Here is a 23,641-nt window from a genome sequence, read left to right as displayed (position 1 = left end):
GACCACGATATTGGTGATAAAAATACTAGTCTTAACTATAATCTTGAATAAAAATAATAACACAATTTTTTTATAAATCCAACGCAAGCATAGATATTTGCGCTGAAAATACGCATTTTGAACTATCTCACGTGAGATTAGAGGGAGGGGGTCGAGCCAAACCTCACCATATCTCACTAAAGAGGGGAGAGGAGGTCCAAAAATCGCCAAAATCACCTCACCTAATTCATAGACCTGAGGAAGCCCTCGGAAGAGTGGAAGAAAAGAATCCTATCTAAAAACCCTTGAAGAATACGGGACAATTAAATCGGACACGGCATACGGTATGATGTGACCGAAGGATGACAACCATCGAAGGACAAGTAGAAGGGTAAAGGAAGGCCCGGAATAAGTTCGGACAGGTTTTGAAGGGTGTCAAAGAGAAGACTTTCGTAAATGTAGAAAGTTTAGCAGGTACGGAACGAAGTCGAGAGCTCCGCCAAATCATACTTCTGAACGTTGACTCATGATGAAGGCATACAGCGCCCTCTTATGAACATCTTCGTCGACAGCATTCATATTTTCATTCGTGAAAGCAATTGTGGTGAGAAGGCCGACGAGAGCGCCTCTCCCGGGCGCGCTGGACAACTACTGGGGGTGTCCCCACCCCTCTAGTCTGCATGTCAAGGGTCACCGGCTTATCTCTTTCCACTTATCATATGGGGTTTAGCGTGAGAGCTGTGGACCGTGGAAGTAAAGGCGATTGATTGAAGACACATTGGTGGAAGAAGAAGACGGTGGTGGTCCTTTGAAACAAAAGATAGCAAGAGGGCGTGGCTAGAAGAAGGGGATGAAAAGTCCTTAATCTCGTGGTGAGTGTCTTTATTTAATCATTATGATTATTAAGTACTATTTGTTGCCACTAATGGAGTATTGACATAATTATGGGAAACAAAGGAAAAAGTAATTGAGACGTAAAAATTCTACGGTCAAATTTTTATCCATATATGATTGGTACTCATTCAGCAATCCCAGGTTAAAAGTCGTTAATTCGTATCTTGCACTGAAACTAACGGTCTCCATATCCCTCATTTAGTGACGTAACGCACACTGTTGACTACCGCATGCGTTGTTTACATTCGTTCTGTACATATTAGTTACGATACTTAGTTTATTGTGCTCTAAACAATAAGCCTTCCAATTATGTTTTTACGTACGGCACAAAGCCCTGCCAGCCTGATACAAGTTAAAATCCCCTGCCACCCCTTCGTCTGTGTGACGTTAACATATTTGTGGCATTTGTTGAGAATTGTTGTCATATTAGTGCAACTGGTAATAACGATTCCCCGCATCAACAATAGCGTGGGCCCATGGACTACGATTGGCTATTGACTTAAAATTTCTAGTGAAAAAATAGTAATAGTAACTGCATCCCTATTAATCTTCCTTTCTCCTTCTTCACATAATTTACTCCAACTCTTCCTCCGCCTAACCTTCCACTCAAAAATAATAATAATTGTTGCCTATGTTATGAAACTCAGGTCGTGCCTATTTCACGGAAATTGTGAACCTTACGGAGTGGAATTATTTAATTTTCCATTTATTTACTAGTTTTTAATATTCGTTTTTCATACGAGCAGGCCCATCATTTTCGTTACTGCGTTAGTCGACTGAGGTAAGGAGAGCACATACTCGCTCAAATGACGTCATTTATTGTCATGGTGACGCGTGCACCTTCCGACTTTGGCACGAACTTCTTGATCCGCTAAATGTCTCTGGTACAAAGGGGCAGCTTTCCAGTTAGGCGCATTGGTGGGGAGATATCGCGTACGATTAATTCCGTAAATGTTTCAGCCACATCTTTAAATTGTATTGAAGCAGTGACAGTACTGTAGAGGGATAGATATAGGATATGATATAGTCAATTCCATGGGACATATCATACATATCCTATACATCCTATCCCTATACTAGATCTATAGCAATCCAAATTTCACGAGGAAATAAGCTATAATTGGGAATTTTTTCTGCAATTTTAATTCGCAGTGGTGGAATCTATAGAATTCACGGCTTTGCTATTCCTCGCGAGTGAAAATACTCTACTTATAGAAAATATGGAGAATTAAAGGATCCCTATGCCTTCATCGCCGCACTGCAGACATTATTGAAAACGGAATAAAATGCGTCTTAAATGGCAACTTAAATCCAGCTTATACGGTAATACGGCTGAATAGGGCTTAATGGAAAGGAGCGTACTGTCAACGGTTTTATTGTTTTCAATTTTAAAGTATCAAAGAAAAATAATAACAAAAGAAAGTGAAATTCATTAGATCTATGAAATTCGCAGCAGCGATTTTAAACAAAGTGAAAAAAGGCAAAAAAAAAACAATTTGGCGAAAAAATATAAAAAAAATAAAAAAATCAAATCATTTCATTAAACTACAATGCTTATACTGTTTTCAATTATTTCCTGTATACTGTAAAATTATTGGTTTTTCGTTTCCTCTACACTCAAGCAACGCAAACATATGCGCCACTAAAATTCTCTCCGTAAACTGATTGGTTGCGGTCATTTTTGAACTCACCAATACAGCAATAGGGTGGTTTCCTATTATTTTTTTATTGCCTAAATCGAAAGATTATTACTCCTGGAGTACGTATTTCACGCTTTTAGATTTTTAAATGACGATATCTATTTTTCGCGATTAAATGAAAAGTGAAAATTTTCAAGCGCGCGAAAACGCGACGGCTAAGTATGAATGCCGGGAAATCTCTCCGTACGACGTATTTCTTGTTCCCGCTGCCGCCCTGTGAGGTGACCGTGAGGCGAGGCTTAGCGCTGATACGACGCAGGCTGCTAGTGGGTAGCTGAGTACCCTGCTGGCTGGTAGCGTTTGGCTTAAATAAGGATTATTAATACCTTATCAAACGAAGAAAACTTTCCGACCTTAGCCAGTTTTAATAAGTGATTATTAAGACATGTTTCCCTGAGCTCTGCGCCTCATGCATGTATTGGTAACCTCAGACAATGTATAACTGCTATCTTCTCGTATAGAAACTAGGTCCCTGTGACGTCACGTGGAGTGGCATCGCATGGGCGCCAATCTGGCCCTTTTCAAATGAGGATAAAATGGACCATTGCCATTCGTCTAAACCGGTATTTCTAAAACGAAATAATTTGTATATTATGAATACAGTAATGGTGGGTAACGAATCGCAATCAATGCCTTTCGTTTTCTTTGATGAAGGAAACTACCCTATTGTAATCGCGGCTTCGGCGCGGTCATTGATCGTGAACAATCTTCCAGGAAGCTTGCGGCGTTTTTCAGCGGAGGATTTTGGGACTGGAGTAGTCCATAGCTCATTAATTTTCATTATTTCCATTATCATTTTCCATTTTCAAAAATCTGATTCAAGAAACGTCATTCACAGAAAATATAGCATAAGAAAGATCTTTCTCAGCTTCATTCGATGAAGCATAACAGGTAGAGAATATATTTTCCACATTTAATGAAATTAATAAATTTTCTTCATTTCTCAGTGGAACATGCTTAATGGCGGCATGACAGCATAGTTAACAATAGTTTCTACACTCTTTTTCTTGACTTTCTTCGTCTGTTTGTCTGTTTCATTAATGGAATTTAGCTATTTATTTTTTACCCGCTTCTCACTACCGGAAATACCGGCTTGAAAATTTTCACATTTTCTCGCTCCTGATGACAACACAATATTCAATTACCAGACATTTTTAAATTTTGTTCCATCGTGCCGTAATTAATTAACTAAATTTCCCTGCGGAAAAACAGATCTAAATTTTCTCATTTGATGACTTTAATTACAAATTTTTGGGAGAAATTTTTTTTTTACAGCTCTGGATTAATCGATTGCATGATTCACCGCTAAAGAGTTGTAAATAAGAGTAAAATGAAAGGTATTAAAAACACGTGCTTTTTCCAAAAAACAGTGTAAATTCACTTTAAAAATAGGTTTTGAAATTAATATTGCGTGCCAATCCTTACTCACCTTTAAAGCTCTACTTCATTCATTTGCAATAAACCCTATCAGCTTTATTCTTAGAGTAATGAAAAGCTTATTTTTTTACTTTTCGGCGTATTTCATACACAATATTTTTGAAAAATGCGAATTTTTAATATTCAATTTAATTTCACCTATATTTTAAAATGAATTTCAGGTTCATCAAGTCGGAAAATATGAAATGCCAGCTCCAAAGCAATGATCCCTATCTGTTATTCGCCATGCTGCTTGTGACTTCAAACGCTGCATCAGCGTACATAACTGGTGAGTAGCTACCCCAAACCATCCTCTACCTTCTGAAGAATTTGTACAATGAATATTCTTTTTGGGAGGCGGCGCGAAATAAGGATATGGGTCAAACTGTATAGTTTTTATAATTGTAACAGAATTGTATTGCCTAATTCATTCGCATTGATGGATTTAAATTTATATTTTGATCATTGCGCTGGAACGAACGAAGGCCACGTTATTTACTCAGTGATGACATCACGCGCAAGGCAGTCATTGTCAGCTTTGCTAGCGACTTGAGTGTGTGCGCCGAAATACGAATAGAAGGCACCATGACGTATACGCTGCTTAATCTGGGTTCCCACTCAACCGTGAAAACCTTAAAACCGTGGATAAGCCGTGAATTTCGTATACCGTGAAAAAAAAAAACCTGGAAAAAGTCGCGAATTTCGTCCTAAAGCATTAAAAATCTCTCAATCATGATTTTATGACCGTAGAGCTACGATTGAGAGATTAAAAGAAAAATGGATATTTCAACCATATTTGAAGGTCAGTCACGTGCAGACATAGCCACGGATTTATCTGCACACGTATATTCGAAGCGCAATTATTGGTCCGTGTGCCATGATGACACATTGACCTTAAGCCTGTACCAAAGCCAGAATACTGGTAACCAAAGTATTCATTAACCCTGGCGAAAATTCAGACACTTCTTAACTTCCCTGGCACCCTGGTCCCTCCATTTTAACTCTCGCAACCTTTAGCCGGAGCTGAATTTTGCAAACGATATGTGACGTCCGTAGAGATAGCACTTTGATTGCTGCATTTGCATTCACGGTGTCTTTCGCGTTTGTTAAATTTGTAGTTAACGTGCGGCCGATGATTGCTACGTGATCAATATTTCTACCTAACTTTATTACCTTCTTTATCTACAAACCGTGACTTTGACGGCATGCAGAGCGTGAAAACCTGGAAAAAACCGTAAATTTTATAATTTAGTTAGAGTGGGAACCCAGTTAATAAATATGAAAAACATAGGGAAGGAATAATGACGTAATAGAGGAGTCAAGTCGCTATTCCCATGTACTGCAAAATTCCCGGGTTTGGCGGTTAAATCTTTACCTTTTTATCGTGGGCTTAAATCCCGGTAGGCGGGCTTTTTCAATACCCGGGTAATATATTTTGACGTGATTGTCCGCATTTTTAATTGTGCTAGAGCCCAATTGATTAATTAATAAAATTAAGCATCGTTATCGACTGACAACAATGCGAAGATTGGTTTACAAGGGTGGATCGAGGATTTTTGTGTGTGCGTGTGGGGCGGGGGGGAGTGGGGGGGGGGGGTAGCACAACGGTCAGACAGGCAAACGGTCTTCTCATATTTGGGAATTAGAACAACATTCATCGATTACTGTGCGAAATATACGTTTGACTTTAATATAAAAGTCATTAATATGAAAAGGTGGATAAGTTACATAGGTAATAACGACAGTTTTCTTTTATGTTTCCATTAGAAAGCTTATGTATTTTTTTATTTGCTCGCGATCAATAACGGATAAATCAGTACGGATTATTTTCGTGCTAGCATGGCATGCCCTCTGTCACCTTAATGGTTTTCCGGCTTTCGCGTCGCATATAGATGCCATCATCTCGGTTCGCCACCTTCTTTTTTAGCGTAAGGGAGGGTGAGCACGTACCCCCCGTAAATTCGCCTATACTGGTTTAGTACAGTTCTCTGCTATGTCCTCCCATCAGCTAATCTTTTAATACCCACATAATCTTCAGTCTTAAATCACCTGCTTCATTTATCTCAACCGAGGCCTTCCGCTGCCGTTCTTCCCTTCTACTTGCCCTTCAACGATTGTCTTCATCACACCACCATGTCTCAAGGTGTTGCCGATTAAGTTATCCCGTCGTCTAATTCATCAAGGTAATGTAGTCTTGTGCTACGGTTAGTTTATTGGTAACTTTTTCTGTAAATCGGCCTTAAATAGGACTATTTTTTCTGTTAACTACGACGCTTTTTACGCGGTAATAATTTCCGTGATCACCTACCAGAGGGCACTGCGTTCTCACGCAAAGTGCTCCCTTAAGTTAATTCATCGCCGATCTGGCGTCAAAAACGATTGTCTGTCTGATTTATTTGTTTTAATTTTTCTTGCAGCTCCTCTGGAGAAAGTGTGTCCACGAGACGAGGACCTCAGCAACGAGATGGACCTACAGCCGGATTCTGATGTGAGCACAAACAAAACACTATTTTCATTTGCTCTCAACGTGAGAATTCCGAAAGTAGATGTATAGTGCTCATACCCACCTTACATTGCACGTGACCTACATGATGAAAAATGATTATGATATGGTTTTAAATAATTGAAATAATACCAAACTTACGTATATTTTAAACTAATTTCTTCACCCCCTCTGGCTCAAGTTTCCTGTAAATAACGTGATTTGACGTAAATTAAAATATTTATTTGCTAGTTTGTAAAATAATTTTCATGTCGGTTTACCCACTTCCGCCTTCAAAATAAAGTCCTGGTACCAGTAGTATCTTAGCTTTAACACGATACTATCATAAGATGCGCAGTTTAAAATATGAGTTTGATATTGGGCTCATACGCATTATTATTACCGACTTGAAAAATCCTAAGTACGCCTTTGATTATAGCGTTAATAAAATTCGGTCTTGTGTGAATAATGGATTTTTTTGGTCTCGGAAAACGGTAACTCCGCTTGGAATGGCAGATTTTAAGGTTCCGCTCAACAAGAATGGGTATGAAAAGTCATCCTCAAGAATGGACATTCATCAACACCTTGCCTAGAGTGGAATGGGTGTACCCAGGGCGGCCCCGCAGGGATACACTCTCGAGGGCTGGCAATCAAGTCGGAGACTTTTACGCCCGCAGTTCTCAAGCGGGGGGATGGCAGAAGAAGGGGAAAGAGAATGAGGTGCCAGCACGATGAGAGCCTGATGACGCCTCATGGTGTAAATATAAAGGCGGAGTGGTTAGGGAAGGGAGATTCCCTACGCCGTAGTTAAGGCAACGCGGACGACCACTAGCAGGGACGCCGACTTACAAAAACTATTGGGGGGGCCCAAACCGGGGATCTTGCCCCGAGAAATTTTATAATAATTTAGTTTTATAAATATTTTATAAAATTATAATTTAGTTTTAAGTTTTTTTCAAGCATTTTAGAAGAGTCATATGGTCAACATCAGAACCCTGATAACTCGAATCTCGATATCTGGACATTCCGGGGAAAATTGACAACCCTGAAACATTTTTTCCTCACACCCGTAACGAATTTTTTGATGGGGCTTGAGCCCCCTCAGGCCCCATGGAGTCGGTGCCACTGATGTCCACTACCGCAACCTAATTCGATTTCCCGTGAGAAATGGAATATTACCTAATGTGAAGAATAATCCAGAGTTTTTTCTCTAGATCCTGACGTAGGAAAGCCTCCTCACCACAGATATTTGTGGTAATTTTATTATTACCACAAATTGTTTAAAAAAATGTGTTTTTAGTGTACCTTTTTACTGAAATTCGTAAAAAATTCTCTTGATTCTATGATGAGTTACTTATGATTTAAAAAAAAAACTTAAAAGTAAGTTGCATTTCATTTCAAGTTTATTTTATCGCAACAGATCGATAAATTACCGTGATATTGCACTTGAAACTCAAGTATCTTGGCTATTTTGCATGGGAAGTTGTTCCTACTCAGAATTTTAAATGGTCCTAGTAATTGATGACGAATTAAAAAAAGTAACTGTGGCTCTGACAAGCTACTTCAAGTTGCCAAGACTTCTCCCCACCTGCGGTTTCTGCTTTGCAGTTCTTCCGCCAGAGATCGTTGGTGCTGGAGGGGTCGGGCGAGCGGTCGGCGGCGCTGCTGGTGGCCAAGATGGCAGATCCTCCATGCGCCCTCGTGGTCGAGGCACCAAAAGACACTCACGCCATCACCGTCTCATTGAGCAACTTCCCCAAGGACGCACCATGCCCACTCTCCCTGGTGAGTCTTAACATGTGTATGCTATCATCATTATTAGATATCATTAATTAACCTTCAGCTGCGGGAAATTTAATAATTTATTTCTAAGCGGGAAACAGCGGAAATAATGTTACATTTACGTTCTATCCTTATTCTTCCCTGGCATCCCAGCCATAATAGAAATCCCATTTCTTACGATACTATACCCAAAATATACTCGATTCGAAAGATACTTGCGGGTGAGGGAGCGTGGCTAAAGCAAGGGGAGGTAAGCGGAGGGAAAGATTCTCATTGCGTGACTTTCCTATAGCCAATCATTTTGACAACAGGCTTGGCGTGCGGCCTCGGATAATAGTGCGTCTCAAACTGTTGTCCTATCAACTTCATGATTCTACCTACTGTGTTGTCAGATTTCCCATCGTTTCCCCTGCCTTTCCATTTTTTTCCCATTTAAATCCATGAGGCAATAGGGTGGTTTCCTATTATTTTTTTATTGCCTAAATCGAAAGATTATTACTCCTGGAGTACGTATTTCACGCTTTTAGATTTTTAAATGACGATATCTATTTTTCGCGATCAAATGAAAAGTGAAAAATTTCAAGCGCGCGAAAACGCGACGCGTAAGTAGGAATGAAGGGAAAAAGTCCGTACGACGCATTTCTGGTTCCCCCTCCCGCCTGGTAGGTGACCTTGATCGAGGCTCTGAGCGCTGATAGGACGCAGGATGCTAACGGGTAGCTGAGTACCTTCCTGTCTGGTAGCGCATGGCTTAAAAAAGGTTTATTAATACCTTATCAAGCGAAGAAAACTTTCCGACCTTAGCCAGTTTTAATAGGTGATTATTAAGACATGTTTCCCTGAGCTCTGTGACTCATGCATGCATTGGTAGCCTCTGACGATGCATAACTCCTATCCTCTCGTGTAGAAACTAGGTCCCTGTGACGTCACGTGGAGTGGAATCGCATGGGCGCCAATCTGGCCTTTTTCAAATGAGGATAAAATTTGACCCTTGCCATTCGTCTAAACCGGTATTTCAAAAACCAAATAATTTGTGTATTATGAATACACTAATGGTGGGTAACGAATCGCCATCAATGCCTTTTGTTTTCTTTGATGAAGGAAACTACCCTATTCTGGTTCCGGCTGCCGCCGTATGAGGCCACCTTGGTGCGAGGCTATGAGCGCCGCTACGATGAAGGCTGCTAGCAGGTAGCGAAATACCCAGCTAGGATTTAGCAGAGTACTCTGCTAGAAGTACTTGGCTTAAATAAGGATAATTAGTACCCTATCAAACGAAGGAAACTTTCCGACCATAGGCATTTTTAATAGGTGATTATTAAGAGGTGTTTCCCTGAGCTCTGTGCCACATGCATGCATTGGTAATCTCAGACGACGTAAAACTCCTATCTGCTCGTATAGAAACTAGGTCCCTGCGAAGTCACATGGAGTGGCATCGCATGGGAACCGATCTGGCATTTTTCAAATGAGGTTAAAATTGACCAGTAACATTCGAACTGGGATTTCTAAAACCAAATAGTTTGTGTATTATGAATACACTAATGGTCGGTAACGAATCGCAATCAATGCCTTTCGTTTTCTTTGATGGAGGAAACTACCCTATTGTCAGCGAATGTTAACAAGCTCGTTACCCCCCTCCTTCCCTTCCCCAAGTGCTTACGCGATACTTCGTCTCTTTGAATGTGTGCCTGCTCTGTTTATGTGATCTGTATTTTTCACCTTTGACAGTGGTCCTATGACGGGAAGAGCAAGAACGAGTCGTGGTACTTGGACATGTGCGATCGCGAGAAGAGGGGACTACTTGCACTCTACCCAGAAGTCTACCCACACAGGTACGCAAGGCTTCGAGAAAGCCTACTTCCTCTATAGATAGGCGTGTTCTCTCATGAAACTGGAGAGTAAAAGAGTGATAATTGAATATTTAATTCTATACTTAAAAATTCAATTACAAAAATTGAAAATGTACTTCAATTATTTAAAAGTAGTACAAACGTGTTGAATAAAAACTTATGGGCTATGTCGCCGTGTCAATTCTTGGGTGGCCCTAAGTTTCCCGACCGATGCTGGTCGCTTTCTCAGGGGATTCTGAAGAGTTGGAAATTAAATTCATATGTATAGGTATTTGTGTCAGGTGGTGGGGGAAGAGAAGCGGGAGTTTGGAGGAGTGAGTTGTTGATTGTTTTTTCTTAATACGGGTTGCCAAGTACGGCTAATTTTAATGCCGGGGTCCCTGTTGAAATTGTTCTTCTCTTCTTTAGATATTTCAATGGCTTCTCTGACGAGTCTCTGTTTAAAATCTTTTTCTTAGGCAACGATTTTTGCTTCCTCAAGGTCGATTGTGTTTCCCAGCGCTGCGTGTTCGGCTAATTTCATTACTTCTGTAAAAGCTAGAAACGTCGATTTGTTTACCGCCGACGGGAAGCCAAAGAAGGGACAAGTCGTCTAACTACGCATTCTTTTTTTACCTTCTACCATTAGCCGATATACAATGTCAAAGATGTATCAGTATAAAACAGTCGCCGACAGTTAGCAATACGGTAGTTTCCTTCATCAAAGAAAACAAAAGGCAATAATTGCGATTCGTTACCCACCATTAGTGTATTCATAATATACAAATTATTTCGTTTTATAAATGCCGGTGTAGACGAATGGCAATGGTCCATTTTTATCCTCATTTGAAAAGGGCCAGATTGGCGCCCATGCGATGCCACTCCACGTGACGTCACAGGGACCTAGTTTCTATAGGAGAAGATAGGAGTTATACGTCGTCTGAGGTTACCAATGCATGCATGAGGCGCAGAGCTCAGGGAAACATCTCTTAATAATCACTTATTAAAACTGGCTAAGGTCGGAAAGTTTTCCTCGTTTGATAAGGTATTAATAATCCTTATTTAAGCCAAGCGCTACCAGGCGGCAGGGCACTAGGCTACCCGCTGGCAGCCTGCGACGTATCAGCGCTAAGCCTCGCCTCAAGGTCACCTCACCGGGCGGAGGGGGAACCAGAAATACGACGTACGGAGAGATTTCCCATCATTCCTACTAACGCGTCGCGTTTTCGCGCGCTTGAAAATTTTCACTTTTCATTTAATCGCGAAAAATAGATATTATCATTTAAAAATCTAAAAGCGTGAGATACGTACTCCAGGAGTAATAATCTTTCGATTAAGGCAATAAAAAAATAATAGGAAACCACCCTATTAACAATCGACCTTAATGAAGCAAACATCGTTGCCGAAGTAAAAGTTTTTAAACAGAGACTCATCAGAGAAGCCTTTGTTATATCTAAAGAAGAGAAGAACAATTTCAACAGGAACACCGGCATTGAAATTAGCCGTACTTGGTAACCCGTAATCAGGAAAAACAATCAACAACCCACTCCTCCAACCTCCCGCTCCCCTCCCCTCACCTACGGACACAGATACTTATATAAATGAAGTTAAATTCCCAACTCTTCAGAATCCCTTGAGAAAGCGACCAGCATCGGCCGGGAAACGTTGGGGCCACCCAAAAATTGACGCAGCGACATAGCCCAAAAGTTTTTATTCAACATGACAAGTACCGGCGAAAGTTTTAACGAAGATGTAGTGCAGACGGAAAAAATGTTAGGAAGTGCGCATCATAATGACTAGAGGACTCGTACACCAATATTAAGAGAAAGTATGTATAAACTATTCCAAAACACAGATTCCATGTGACAATCAGGGGCGGATTCAGCATCAAATTTGGGGGGGGGGGGTCATGATCTGGGTCCGGGGAGAATGGAATACCCACCGTGAGAGAGGGGCATTCTCCCATATAAATTATTTTTGATTACCCATTTTTTAAACCGATTTCGGAGCCTAAACTTTCATTTTTATTCTCAATAACAGATAAAATTGAACAATTGTAGACATTTTAGGTTACAAAAACTAATGAAGCAATTAAAATTAAAAATTTTGATAAAACTTGTATAATTTTCCAAAACAAATTTTAGGGAATTGTAGGCCAGGAAATCGATTTTGACGCTATTCAGCATTCCATTTTTTATAGTTCATCGTTTTCATCGAATCACCTCATTGGTCGCACATTATTCCTCAGGATGTGTCTTTTCTTCTTTCCCCTCTGGCAGGGTCACGCTTCGGTGGAACGCCAGAACTACCCCAGAGATGTCCACAACCCTCACGGAACCCATCGAGATTGTGGTGACTGCAGTCGCAAGGGGTAAGTCTGCTCCTCTTCCTCATCCATCTATTCGTAACTCGAAACGAACTGCATGCCATCTAATATTATTATTATCATTATGATTTTCGATTTTGTCACTCTCTCAGCTGTTTTACACCAACTGGAAACATTCACGTATCCTAAAGGTTGATTAAGATTAGGCTCAGATGTTAAGGAGAATTCACCCTTCCCTGAAATCTTGTCACAATCTGGCAATTCTGTAATAAATCAGCCTTTTTTCCGAGGTTAGTCAGGTATTTTTGAATTCCCAGGTTTTCAGTTTCGTTTTTGAACTTTTTTTATGATAATACTTACCCAGAAATTATCTATGGGGGAACAGTGATTTCTTTCCGTTTCCAAATATTTTTTTATTCCATGGGCCAAATTTTGATATTTTTGGATTTTCTCTCTCTCTCTCTCTCCCTCCCTCACACACCCTCTCTCTTGGTGTATATCGGGTTACATAATGTTAGGAGTTTAAGTGGCACTTTCTCTCGACAATGACTTAAAAACTAAGGCCCATTGGACGCGTGAGGAGCAACGAGTATCTCTTAGAATTTCAATTTCTTTCACGCTACGAACTTTAAAATCTATCTGGTTTTCACTCGCATATCTTCCCTTGATGGTGAGGATATTTATTTCTCCCACGATAAAACATGGCATGAATATATCGATGGCTAAGTTCTAACAACACGTATCTCAAATTCGGCCGGTTTCGGACAGCTATCTTAAAATGAGTGTAATATCATTAAAAAATAAAATACAAGCAAAAAACAACTCTTTGTTTACAAATGAATGCTTCTTTTTCAGTTATGAACTTTTGATTTTTAATTTGAGTGTACAAGTAAAATAAAAATTAATCGTTTTTCTGCTCTCCTGAAAAGTTGCTTTTTTTTGAGATACGTGTTACTAGCACTTGGCCATCGATATTCTCTTGTTTTGAGGATTACCACATCCCCTTATTTTGATAGTCAAATGTTTCATTGTGAGAGTTGCTTTTAGGATCTCTTTGTGACGAGGAGACTAGAGTGCTGTGCTGGAAAATGTTGAAGGAGAGCCTGTGCGTGTCAGAGGAATTCGCCTGCGACGGCAGGATCAATTGCCCGCACCCGGGAAACGAAGAGTCCGTGTCAATGTGCCCTATCCAGCGGAAAGACGGTGAGGAAAATATGCTATGGTCACTTCATTCTTATACATGCATCATAATCTGGGGTCACTTTAACTCAATTTGGATATACAAACGGATTATTTTCACGCTTTTTGGAAACGACGAAAAGCATATTTGAGACATAAAAATTCTGCATCAACAATTTTCACTTTATTTTTTACTCAGTCAGCAATAATAGTGTAAACGTGTAAAATAATAGTACTATAACATAAAAACTCATATTCCATATCTTGCGCTGGTCGCCATCTTACTCAGTTAGTGATGTAAGTCCAAGGTGATAAAGGATAGTTTCTATCACCTTGACGTAAGTCAATCCTGCCGGCACTCGCCACTGCAAGCTTAGTTCAGTCCTCGCTCTTTGTATTAACAACGGTATTTAGTACCTTGAGCCGGATCCAGAATCTTTTTAAACTATACTTGGAAAAACTTTTAAATTTGGCGAATAATGTATTGAATGATAAACCCTCTTACTCTCCAATCGAAATTTTCGTCGATGCTTCAATACTAAGACATATTTTCACTAATTTTAGCTGAAAATTTCTTTCTACTATACAGGAATAGCTTGAGATTAAATGGTTAAGCACGCCAGTCAAACTATTGGACATTTATCTAAATTACACTGCTTATATTTTTCTCACAAAATGTATTCAACAGTTTATTTTTCAACGGTGTATATATTCATTATTGAATGAATTGAATTATAATTCATTTCATGCTTTCCTCACATGACTTCCTTTGACTATTTTGTGTAATTTTTACCGTGATATCTTGTTTAATGTAACTAATTAATTTCTCCTGTATGATTTCACAATAATTATGTGTGGTTGTCCATTGTTCCTTTCATTATCAATATTCTTCATGTACATGTTCTTGTTTTAAATGTGAGTTTTCATCAAATACAAATTTTCCAACTAATATTATTTCCTATTATTCAAGGAGTGTATGGACCTTAATTGATTGCATTACTGAATTGGAACATGTTATGCTTGTCACTGAAATACTTTCATCAATAAATACTTTATTTGCTCAATAAAAAGTCACTATAATGGACATAGTTGTTAATAAAGGATTTTCCTATCGGCTCTACATTTCCTACCACCCGAATAATGACTTGAATACCTGGATTTCATTTATTTCTTATGTGTAAGTGTTGCAAGGAGGTGTTGGCTCTCACCTGCTGTTTATTTTGCAAAGATGAATTTGAGCTACTCAAGACGAAACCGAGTAAAGCGTGGGACATATTGACAGATCACGTGAAGAGGATATTAGCCGTCAAATCGGGCGACGTTAGCGATTTGGTTCTACCCGGCGACGCCAGGCGGAGTGATGCGCCTTCGAGGGGAAGGATTCCGAATGGCGGCGCCGCTTTCGACGACGAATTCGAAGAAAGTGAAGAGGTTGCTGACCACAGAGACGGAAGGTCCAAAGGCTTTTTTGGAGGTGAGATAACTATTCATCTACATCTAAATTTATCCCGCCAGCTGCCTCAATAGGGTGGTTTCCTATTATTTTTTATTGCCTATATCGGAAGATTATAACTCCTGGAGTACGTATTTCACGCTTTTAGATTTTTAAATGACGATATCTATTTTCCGCGATTAAATGAAAAGTGAAAATTTTCAAGCGCGCGATAACGCGACGGTTAAGGAAATCTCTCCGTGTGACGTATTTCTGGTTCCCCCTCCCGTCTTGTGAGGTGACCTTGATCGAGGCTCTGAGCGCTGATAGGACGCAGGATGCTGAGTACCTTGCTGGCTGGTAGCGCTTGGCTTAAAAAAGGTTTATTAATACCTTATCAAACGAAGAAAACTTTCCGACCTTAGCCAGTTTTAATAGGTGATTATTAAGACATGTTTCCCTGAGCTCTGCGCCTCATGCATGCATTGGTAATCTCAGACGATGTATAACTCCTATCTTCTCCTATAGAAACTAGGTCCCTGTGACGTCGCGTGGAGTGGCATCGCATGGGCGCCAATCTGGCCCTTTTCAAATGAGGATAAAAATGGACCATTGCCATTCGTCTAAACCGGTATTTCTAAAACGAAATAATTTGTATATTATGAATACAGTAATTGTGGGTAACAAATCGCAATCAATGCCTTTCGGTTTCTTTGATGAAGGAAACTACCCTATTGGCGGGTGGCAGGGGTTGTTCGGACTCCTTCTGTTAGTATAAAAAGAAAAGGTGCTCGTTGGAGGTATTTGGCTACTGAATCCCCGTAACGCAGTGGCGTAATTAGGAATATACGTTGGGGGGGGGGTTGGGGGAATGGAATGGCCTGGGGCGGTGATTCCCTCCAAGCGATGGGGGGTCCGGGAAAATGTTTGAAAAATGACATGCCTGGTAATACATTTTAAATCATTTTGGTACTAAAAATTTAACTTTAAGCAGATGCAGTTTTTACATGCCTAAACTAGACAATAGTTTTAAATATTTTTTTTATTTTTTCTGTGAGGCTTTGGGGGGGTATCTATCCCCTCATTCCCCCCATAGTTACGCCACTGTTAGATAGAATGGTAATTTTTTTCGGACCCCCACTACAGCGGGAAGATTACCCCCACTTATTTACCCCTAGATTTACCCCTTGTTCCTATCCTGGATCCGCCAGTGTAAGGGAGCAATAATAAATCATTAAGTTTTATAAGCTGTGAAATTCTCACTTTTCATAATATTTTTCTTACGAAATTACTATTTTTGTTAACGTCTATCTAATAAAATCAATCGATATGGGAGTTGCTTGGTGGAACGATGAAATGTTAATGGTTAAAACAAAATCAAGTACTGTTCCGAAAACTATTTTGAAATTATTATTAGCTGTCAAATAGTTTCGACGTCTATACCATCAAAACGTCTTTGTCTTGATAATGACGGTATAGACGTCGAAACTAGTGGACAGCTAATAACAATAATAAAAATTTTGTGGAACAGTACTTGGTTTTGTTTCACCATGAACGTCTGTCTAGTTTTAAGAGCCAGAATAGCGTCAAAATATACTTCCTGGGTATGCAATTGCCGTAAAATTTTTCGGGTCAGCCGCCCCCTCCTGCTCCTCGCTACGCCCATGAATAGAATCGCTGATTCGCAACAATCCGAAGGCCTCAGGTGCCATTTATGTGAAAACTAGAGAAAAAGCTAAACCTAAAAGCCTTTCGAAGGATATCATGATTGTTCCCAGCGATTTGATTGTGAGAAGAGTTCCTGGGTTTCCTTCCGAGAACAGGGTTTGCGTGGTACCAACGCACAGTGGGCTGAATTCGAAAAAGTTTGCAAAACCTCAAAAAAATTCTTTTTGGAAGATGGCTCTAATTCTAACCGGTTGGAACGCCGAGAGTGTTCCATCGCGCATCAGCGACTAAAACCTCTGCCAAACACCATTGAGATGGCTTGCACGGTATGATGTGGGCTGGACTGTAGTTTATCGTGTGATTGTTCAGCTATATCTACACGATACTCAGCGAGCCCCCTGCGGGTGGTGGGGCAGGGGGAGAGTATTTTTTTTCCAACATACACTTAGCTACATTCAGATGCTAACACCTTTGCAGGTGCAGTTACTTGGCAGGGACTAGCTCTTACCAAGCATGAACTATTCATTTCCCTACCTACGACAGTACTTTGACCTCGGTGGAAATGCATCGCAACCTTAGGGCACACTATGTAAAAATTGACTATGTAGTACTCCTAGGTATTTATTTCGGTACTCATAAAAAAGAACATTTTGGTTGCTAAACCACTGTACGAAACACCATTTTTCATTTCGCGGTGAAGTCTGTTGGAGCCTTTTATCGTTCTTGGGAATAAAGAATTTTTGAACCGCTCTCATCACGAATCAATTTCCCTTATTTCATGCATATCGTCCGTTGAGTTACATTTTGCAGGTTTTCTCAAAATATCCTCGACTTCTTTAGCGAATATTTTGCTCCGAAATTTATTCAAAAGATTAATAATAAGATTTGAACGACATTCAAACAATGCTGCCGGTCCTTATTGTTGTGGTTGATTCATGACACATATTATAATATTGTACAAATTCATTGAAGAGCATTGTTGAATCACCGTGAGTATATCATTTCCCTCGTTACATTGTAGCGCTGCCTCGGCTGGGCCCCGGTTCATACGTTCTTCTGGGTATGCTGACTTGTGGATCCGTGCTGCTCATCTGCGGCATCTGGGAATGCTGCTGCCGGGTGCGGCACCAGTCGGCCACCATCTCGGTGTCACAGAGGGGCTCCTTGGTGCCCAGGGGCTCTATAGGTCCCACAACTTTCGTCATTATCAGTTCATCCTCGCCGCCACCGCCCCAGTACGAAGACCTCGAACAGGTGAGAATAAACATTGATAATTATATCTAAGGTTCCGCGGCGTTTCTCCATATGACCCTCGGCTTTCGGGTGTTCCTCCGCGTTGAGTTGTCCATGGGTGACGGCAGTTTCTCCAGCCATCTTGATGCAGATTGGCTGGAGAAACTGTCGTCACCTATGGACAACTCAACGTGGAGGAACGCCCGAAATCCGAGACTCAAACATTGTTAGTATAAGAATTCCAGCCATTATTAACTAACCTGATTCTATCGATGAAAGCAGCCAAGTTGTTCAGGATTGATGCATTCTGATGATCAATACACCCCAACCGACTCTGAGAAGAAACATCTCTCTAGAAGATGGTGATAAATATAAAAACTAAAGCACCAAGTAGTGCTTTAGTGTGTATCTTTATCACCACTCTTCACTCCACGCCTCGGTAATCACATGAATGTATCCCACCATGCGGCGTCTCACAAAGAGTCTTAGTGAGTATTAATGACAAAATTAGCCTGATTGATACAAAATGTACGCAAAAAGGGTAAAGGACTTTTGGGATGGAGACATGAAAAAATTGTCAGGTTTAATATGTTTCTCTTGATATCCACTTTGAAGAAGGAAAATATGACAAGTTATAGGAAAGGATATACCTACTCAATACAGTATGCAGTTGAAAAAAAAATCAACGAGATGATATCCATTTGGTAAATTGATGGTTCCATTTTGAGCATTATTATTTGGGGTATTCGTCCTGGCTTAGCACGCCGTAGGCCCGGATTCGAGTTCCGGCGGTGATTTATCAGAGACTACCTGATCCTTAATTGGTGCTCCATGGTCCTTTAGGCTCATATGTTTAAAAAGCAGGCAAATGCAGACACCAGGTTACTCTCCACCTTTCCTTCCCTACCATTGCATGCACCAAAAAGCCTGCGAATGACCTAGGCTGTCGGTCGCCTCCCTCAAATAAATACACGACAGTAATCAATAAAAGGTAAAATTCAATGTACAATTATTTAATTTCTCGACAATGTACCCTAAACAATAGCATCGCATATTTTAGCTGCGTTTACTTTATAGATATACTAGCTGACCCGGCGAACTTCGTACCGCCTAACAATCAATGAACTTACAGTTTACTTACACCATTTATAAATCAAGAACGGCTGTATCGTTTTTAATCATGTTTAATTTATTATAATAAAATAAGGATACAAATTCAATAAAACTACGTAAATGAGTACCAAAATTGCTTGTCAGAAAGACATTTTCTTTATTGAATCTACATAGGGTGAATCGGAGCACGTTTACGCGGTTTTTTTTCAACAAATTTTCTTACGTTTTAGCTTATGAAATTTTGGGCACTGTGGTTTAATAAAGCAGTTCATGAAATAAAAATTATACGCATTCAGTTGTTGGCTATTTGCGTTATTAGCTGTAAAAAAATGTTTTTAGGTCCAAGTCAGTTGCATACACTTGGCCCATTCAGGGGGCAGGTTGACACGACCCCAGACCGACGCTTGACTGATGCTCAAAATCGTGCAAGAAAAGCCCCTATGAAGCAGCATTCGCATTAAATGACTTAAGGCGCGCCAGTTTTAGTATCTCTGTTTGGAAAAAATGCAATGCGTAAACGTACTGCATGCGTAAACGCACCACAGTGAGCCCTACACATTCGGGTTTAATGTCTTGCGCCAAGCACCTTCTGATAAACAACAGTTTTTGTTTTGTTATCAGGCGCAAGATGAAGCGGATGAAGCTAAATAAATATAGCGAAGCAAAGCAGTGACGCAGAGAGGGGAGGTTTTGGGGGATAAACCCCCCCCAAGAGCTTAGAGAATTTTTTTATGAAAGATTTTGTTATTAATATTAGGGGGACGGATGACTAACAAACAAAACATATTTAACTATTCACACAGCCACAAAACCCACTATTTTGAACCATTTATCTTAAAAAATGTCTGGGGGAAGTGCCCCCACACTTCCCGCTTACCTTAGCGAGTTTTCTATACCCTACAGACCCGTGGTATTAGCTGCGCCCAAAACCCCCTATCCTAGCTACGCACTTGAAGCGAAGGAAGAAATACAGAGGATGGTTTATCGACTCGTGAACATAACACGCTAAATTGACCATGAGAAAATCATGGGTTTTCATTAGCACATGAGCACAAACAACACAAAAACTGAAAGACTGACCATGCGATTTTTTAATCGTTATCACGAATGCAACACGAATTGTAAATTGAATACGTTTCAGCTCAAAAGGGCATATGAGTTGAGATCATGGAATCTACGGAATGAGGACTTCCTAACCTTTGAATTTTCCTTTGAGTAAAGTTGCGTGAATCACATTCATCGCCAATTTTTTTAATGATCAAACACGTTCCGTTGGATAGTTATGGTTGGTTTAGGCTTCGAAAGATCATGAGCACAGAAACTACATTTTTCTGTAAATCGTGCCTTGGTAAGCCAGGTACGTCCAAGGACGTAAAATATTCAGATAGATAGTTGGTGATTTCGTCTTCGTTTGTTACACATTTAAAAGATTCGAATCCATGCAGGGTACGAACTATTTGAATTTACCTCGTTTTAGTCATCCACATCTTCGTTCTTGCTCGCTAAATCAACCATCTTTGATTCTTTTGGTGATCAATCATATTCTGGAACTCTTTGTTGATGAGCTCACTGAAACTAATTTGAAATCATTCCAAGGAAATGAGTTAAAACTACTCGATTCCTCGACAGGAACACGGACATTACCGTTTGTCAACAATTGCTTGGAGATTTGTTTACAAACACGGTAGTGAAGTGTCAACTCGAGCTGGGCCACGGCTGGGCTTACAATTAGCTCGAATTAAATTTTTTAAATGTAATTTCAATTTAATTAATATTTTGAATATATTTAGTAATTAAAATGTTATATTGTTACTAAATTCAGTTATTAAAGTGGTAAGCCTGAGACGAATCCAATGAACCAAATCTCATTGAAATCGGTGCAGCCGTTCTCGAGTTATAAGTGTTCTAACTAACACGATTTTCGACTTTCTTTTATATATATATAATATATAGAAGAAGAAGATTAGCATTAACATAAAATTCGCTTAAAGTAGAACATTAACTTTTCTGAAATTTTTTTGCTGCCGCAAGATCCTACAAACGTTGCGGAATCAAGTTTTAAGGATCCAACCATTTTTCAAAAAATGAATTTTGAAAGATTTTAGTTCTATAGATGGGAACAATTAATGTTAATGGTCTCTGAATTTTTGGGAAAATACGCGTCTCTTTATTTTTCTAATTCTATCACAATTGACAATAAAAAATTTGGAATCGATCAGTGTGATATATAAATAATTATCATATATATTATATATAGTTTCAGTTTGAAATACAAAAATATGCCTCCAATAATTTTTTTCAGCCGCCGACGTACAGGGACCTGTTTCCTGCCAAGGCTAAAACAACGGTGCAGTTCTAGTCAGCTGGAAGTTTCCTGCTCAAAGAGATTTGTGTGTCGATGGAGAGAGATTGTCTGTTCTAAATTTTGTACCTATGTATTTAAGTGAAGAGAATAAATAAGAATATTTTAAACACTGTTGCCTATGTTTTCACAAAATCCAAATGCAAAGGTATGGCAAGAATTTGAGTATTGGACCCATTACAAAGACTTCTAGAATTATCATTTAAAATTGACATGATTTTTTAAAATAACAGGGTATGGTAGTATAACAATCCTAAGATTGGTATAGTGCAGCATTTCTCTCTTACTCAAGTTGCTCCTTCAGTTTCCTAATGTTCATTTTCCTTGTCTTCACTTAACTGTAGGCGTTCCTCTCAGGATATTTTTCCGTGTATAAAAGTTTTTTTTTCCAAAATTATGTCTCTCCATTCTAATGTTGAATCGAAACTTGAAGCTTTTACGTGGTGGAAGGGTGATATATTAGCAATGAAAAACAATTCGCAACTTCCACACTTAATTTAAAAAATACTGCCGTTTCGGCTGTCACGCCACTATTAAGAACACAAAAAGGTGTACTTGATAATGGCGTGACAGCCGAAGCCGGAGGTAAAATTTAAAATAATTGGAGAAGTCACAAAGTGTTTTCCATTCTAATGCTGTTAGAGCAAAAACGCAGCCTCCTTTCCATTAGTGATAGCGTATCTAGGGCTACATGACGCTTAAAAGCAGAAGAAAAACTTTATATAATCAGTATAAGCTGAATTTTCATCACTTTTTGTCTCGTTTCTTCTATATTAATTTCATTTGAACTTACTTACTGTCGGCGTCAAAATGATGTGCCGCTGTAATTTGCAAATTATATCTGGACTTTAGTGCATGCCATAACAATCAATAATACGTCATTTTAAAGGAACTTTTATTCTCAATTCTGATTTATTTTTTGTTTTATGAAAAAATCGAAAATGAAGACACGCGAGGGCAATAAATGACACCGCGCACCATAAAATTAGCCGTTTGGTCAACCTCATGAACGTTCCCACATAGCAACGAACCTCTCAGAGACGTCTCACTATGATCTCGAATGTCTCGAATATCGCAAATGTCTCAGAGATGTAATCGTGAGCCGTTCAGGAAATTAAAAAAAAAAAACTTATTTAAACGCCATCAATGCCTTCCATATATATTTTTCGGTGCAATTGCGCAGTTTTGATTATTAAAATCACGACATTTAATATGGGTTTCTTATTTTCAAAAGGTCATCCATCAAAAATTCGTCGCTAAAAATGATCGAGTTAAGTAGGTCACAACTGTATAATTTGCATTTAATTATTTTTTGCCTACATTTTTAAGCATACCAGAGTACAAACTCTTATGAGACATCTCAGAGACTTATCTGAGACGTCTCATGAGACATCTCATAGACCATTTTTTTTGGACATAGTGACATCTCAGAGAAGTCTCAGAGATGTCTCTGAAGCTCTCAGAATGTCTCTGAGACGTAACATGCGATATTCGAGACGTCTCAGAGACGTATCCGAGGCGTATTTCTGCTGTGTGGGTTGTAACTCAAACTAGGGAAAAATACTATGTCTACAACATTCATCTTCCACAATAAGTTGCAAACATCAATGTAACGGCAACGTGTTAACTCATTTATCCAACTGTAAATAGCGTAAAACACAGCAGCAGATCTTCCATTAGCTTCATTCAAGTTATCTTTGATATCTTTCGGCGTTCACCCTTTCAAAAACAAGTGTTTGATATCCGCACAAAACTCAATAGTATCCCATTTTTCCAGCCTTTATATCAACTCACCAACCTGTCTGTTTGTCTGTTTGTTTGTCTGTTTGTCTGGTACAAATCTTGTAACTCAAATTTGACTCACTTCCTGTGAAGCAAAAACGCTGAAATTTTGCACACTTCTTCATTTCCGATGACAATACATGAAAATATAACTTTTTCTCTCCAACCCCCCTTTAACCACCCCCAGTCAACCTATAGCCCCCCAAAACATGTTTTTGATCTAAGAAGTTCCAAATGGTCGATTTTCGTGTTTTGCGATCACAGTAAAAGTTATCCACCATAAAATTTCCCATCTTTTGACACCCATAAAATCTCACCATATTCACCACAACTCAACATATTCACCACAAATCTTACAAATTTTCCTTTTTTCTGCCTTGTGTGGCATTTTTAACATAGGGGTAGGCATTTAAAAGCATAGGGGTGGCATTTTGAAACATAGGGGGCTTACCATTCACTGAAAA

The 23,641-nt window shown here is 39.5% G+C and overlaps 1 protein-coding gene across 2 annotated transcripts; it reads left to right on the top strand.

Moving 5' to 3' along the window:
* Positions 1-701: 701 nt before the first annotated feature.
* LOC124158855 lies at positions 702-21,505 on the top strand. Of its 2 annotated transcripts, none has more exons than XM_046534232.1 (10): positions 702-851; positions 4,172-4,278; positions 6,407-6,477; positions 8,080-8,256; positions 9,982-10,085; positions 12,362-12,453; positions 13,456-13,611; positions 14,870-15,061; positions 17,709-17,941; positions 21,336-21,505. In XM_046534232.1, the coding sequence occupies exons 2-10, from the start codon at positions 4,191-4,193 to the stop codon at positions 21,390-21,392; spliced, it is 1,170 nt and encodes a 389-aa protein (XP_046390188.1). In that variant the 5' UTR covers positions 702-851; positions 4,172-4,190; the 3' UTR covers positions 21,393-21,505. The 2 variants fall into 2 exon arrangements, with proteins under 2 accessions (XP_046390188.1, XP_046390187.1); XM_046534231.1 differs by having other exon boundaries at positions 703-851; positions 14,816-15,061.
* Positions 21,506-23,641: the final 2,136 nt, after the last annotated feature.

Source organism: Ischnura elegans, chromosome 5 (genome assembly GCF_921293095.1).
Source record: "Ischnura elegans chromosome 5, ioIscEleg1.1, whole genome shotgun sequence".
NCBI classification, from domain to species: domain Eukaryota; kingdom Metazoa; phylum Arthropoda; class Insecta; order Odonata; family Coenagrionidae; genus Ischnura; species Ischnura elegans.
Note: the sequence above shows the minus strand (reverse complement) of the source record. Positions and strands in the feature narration are given on the sequence as shown.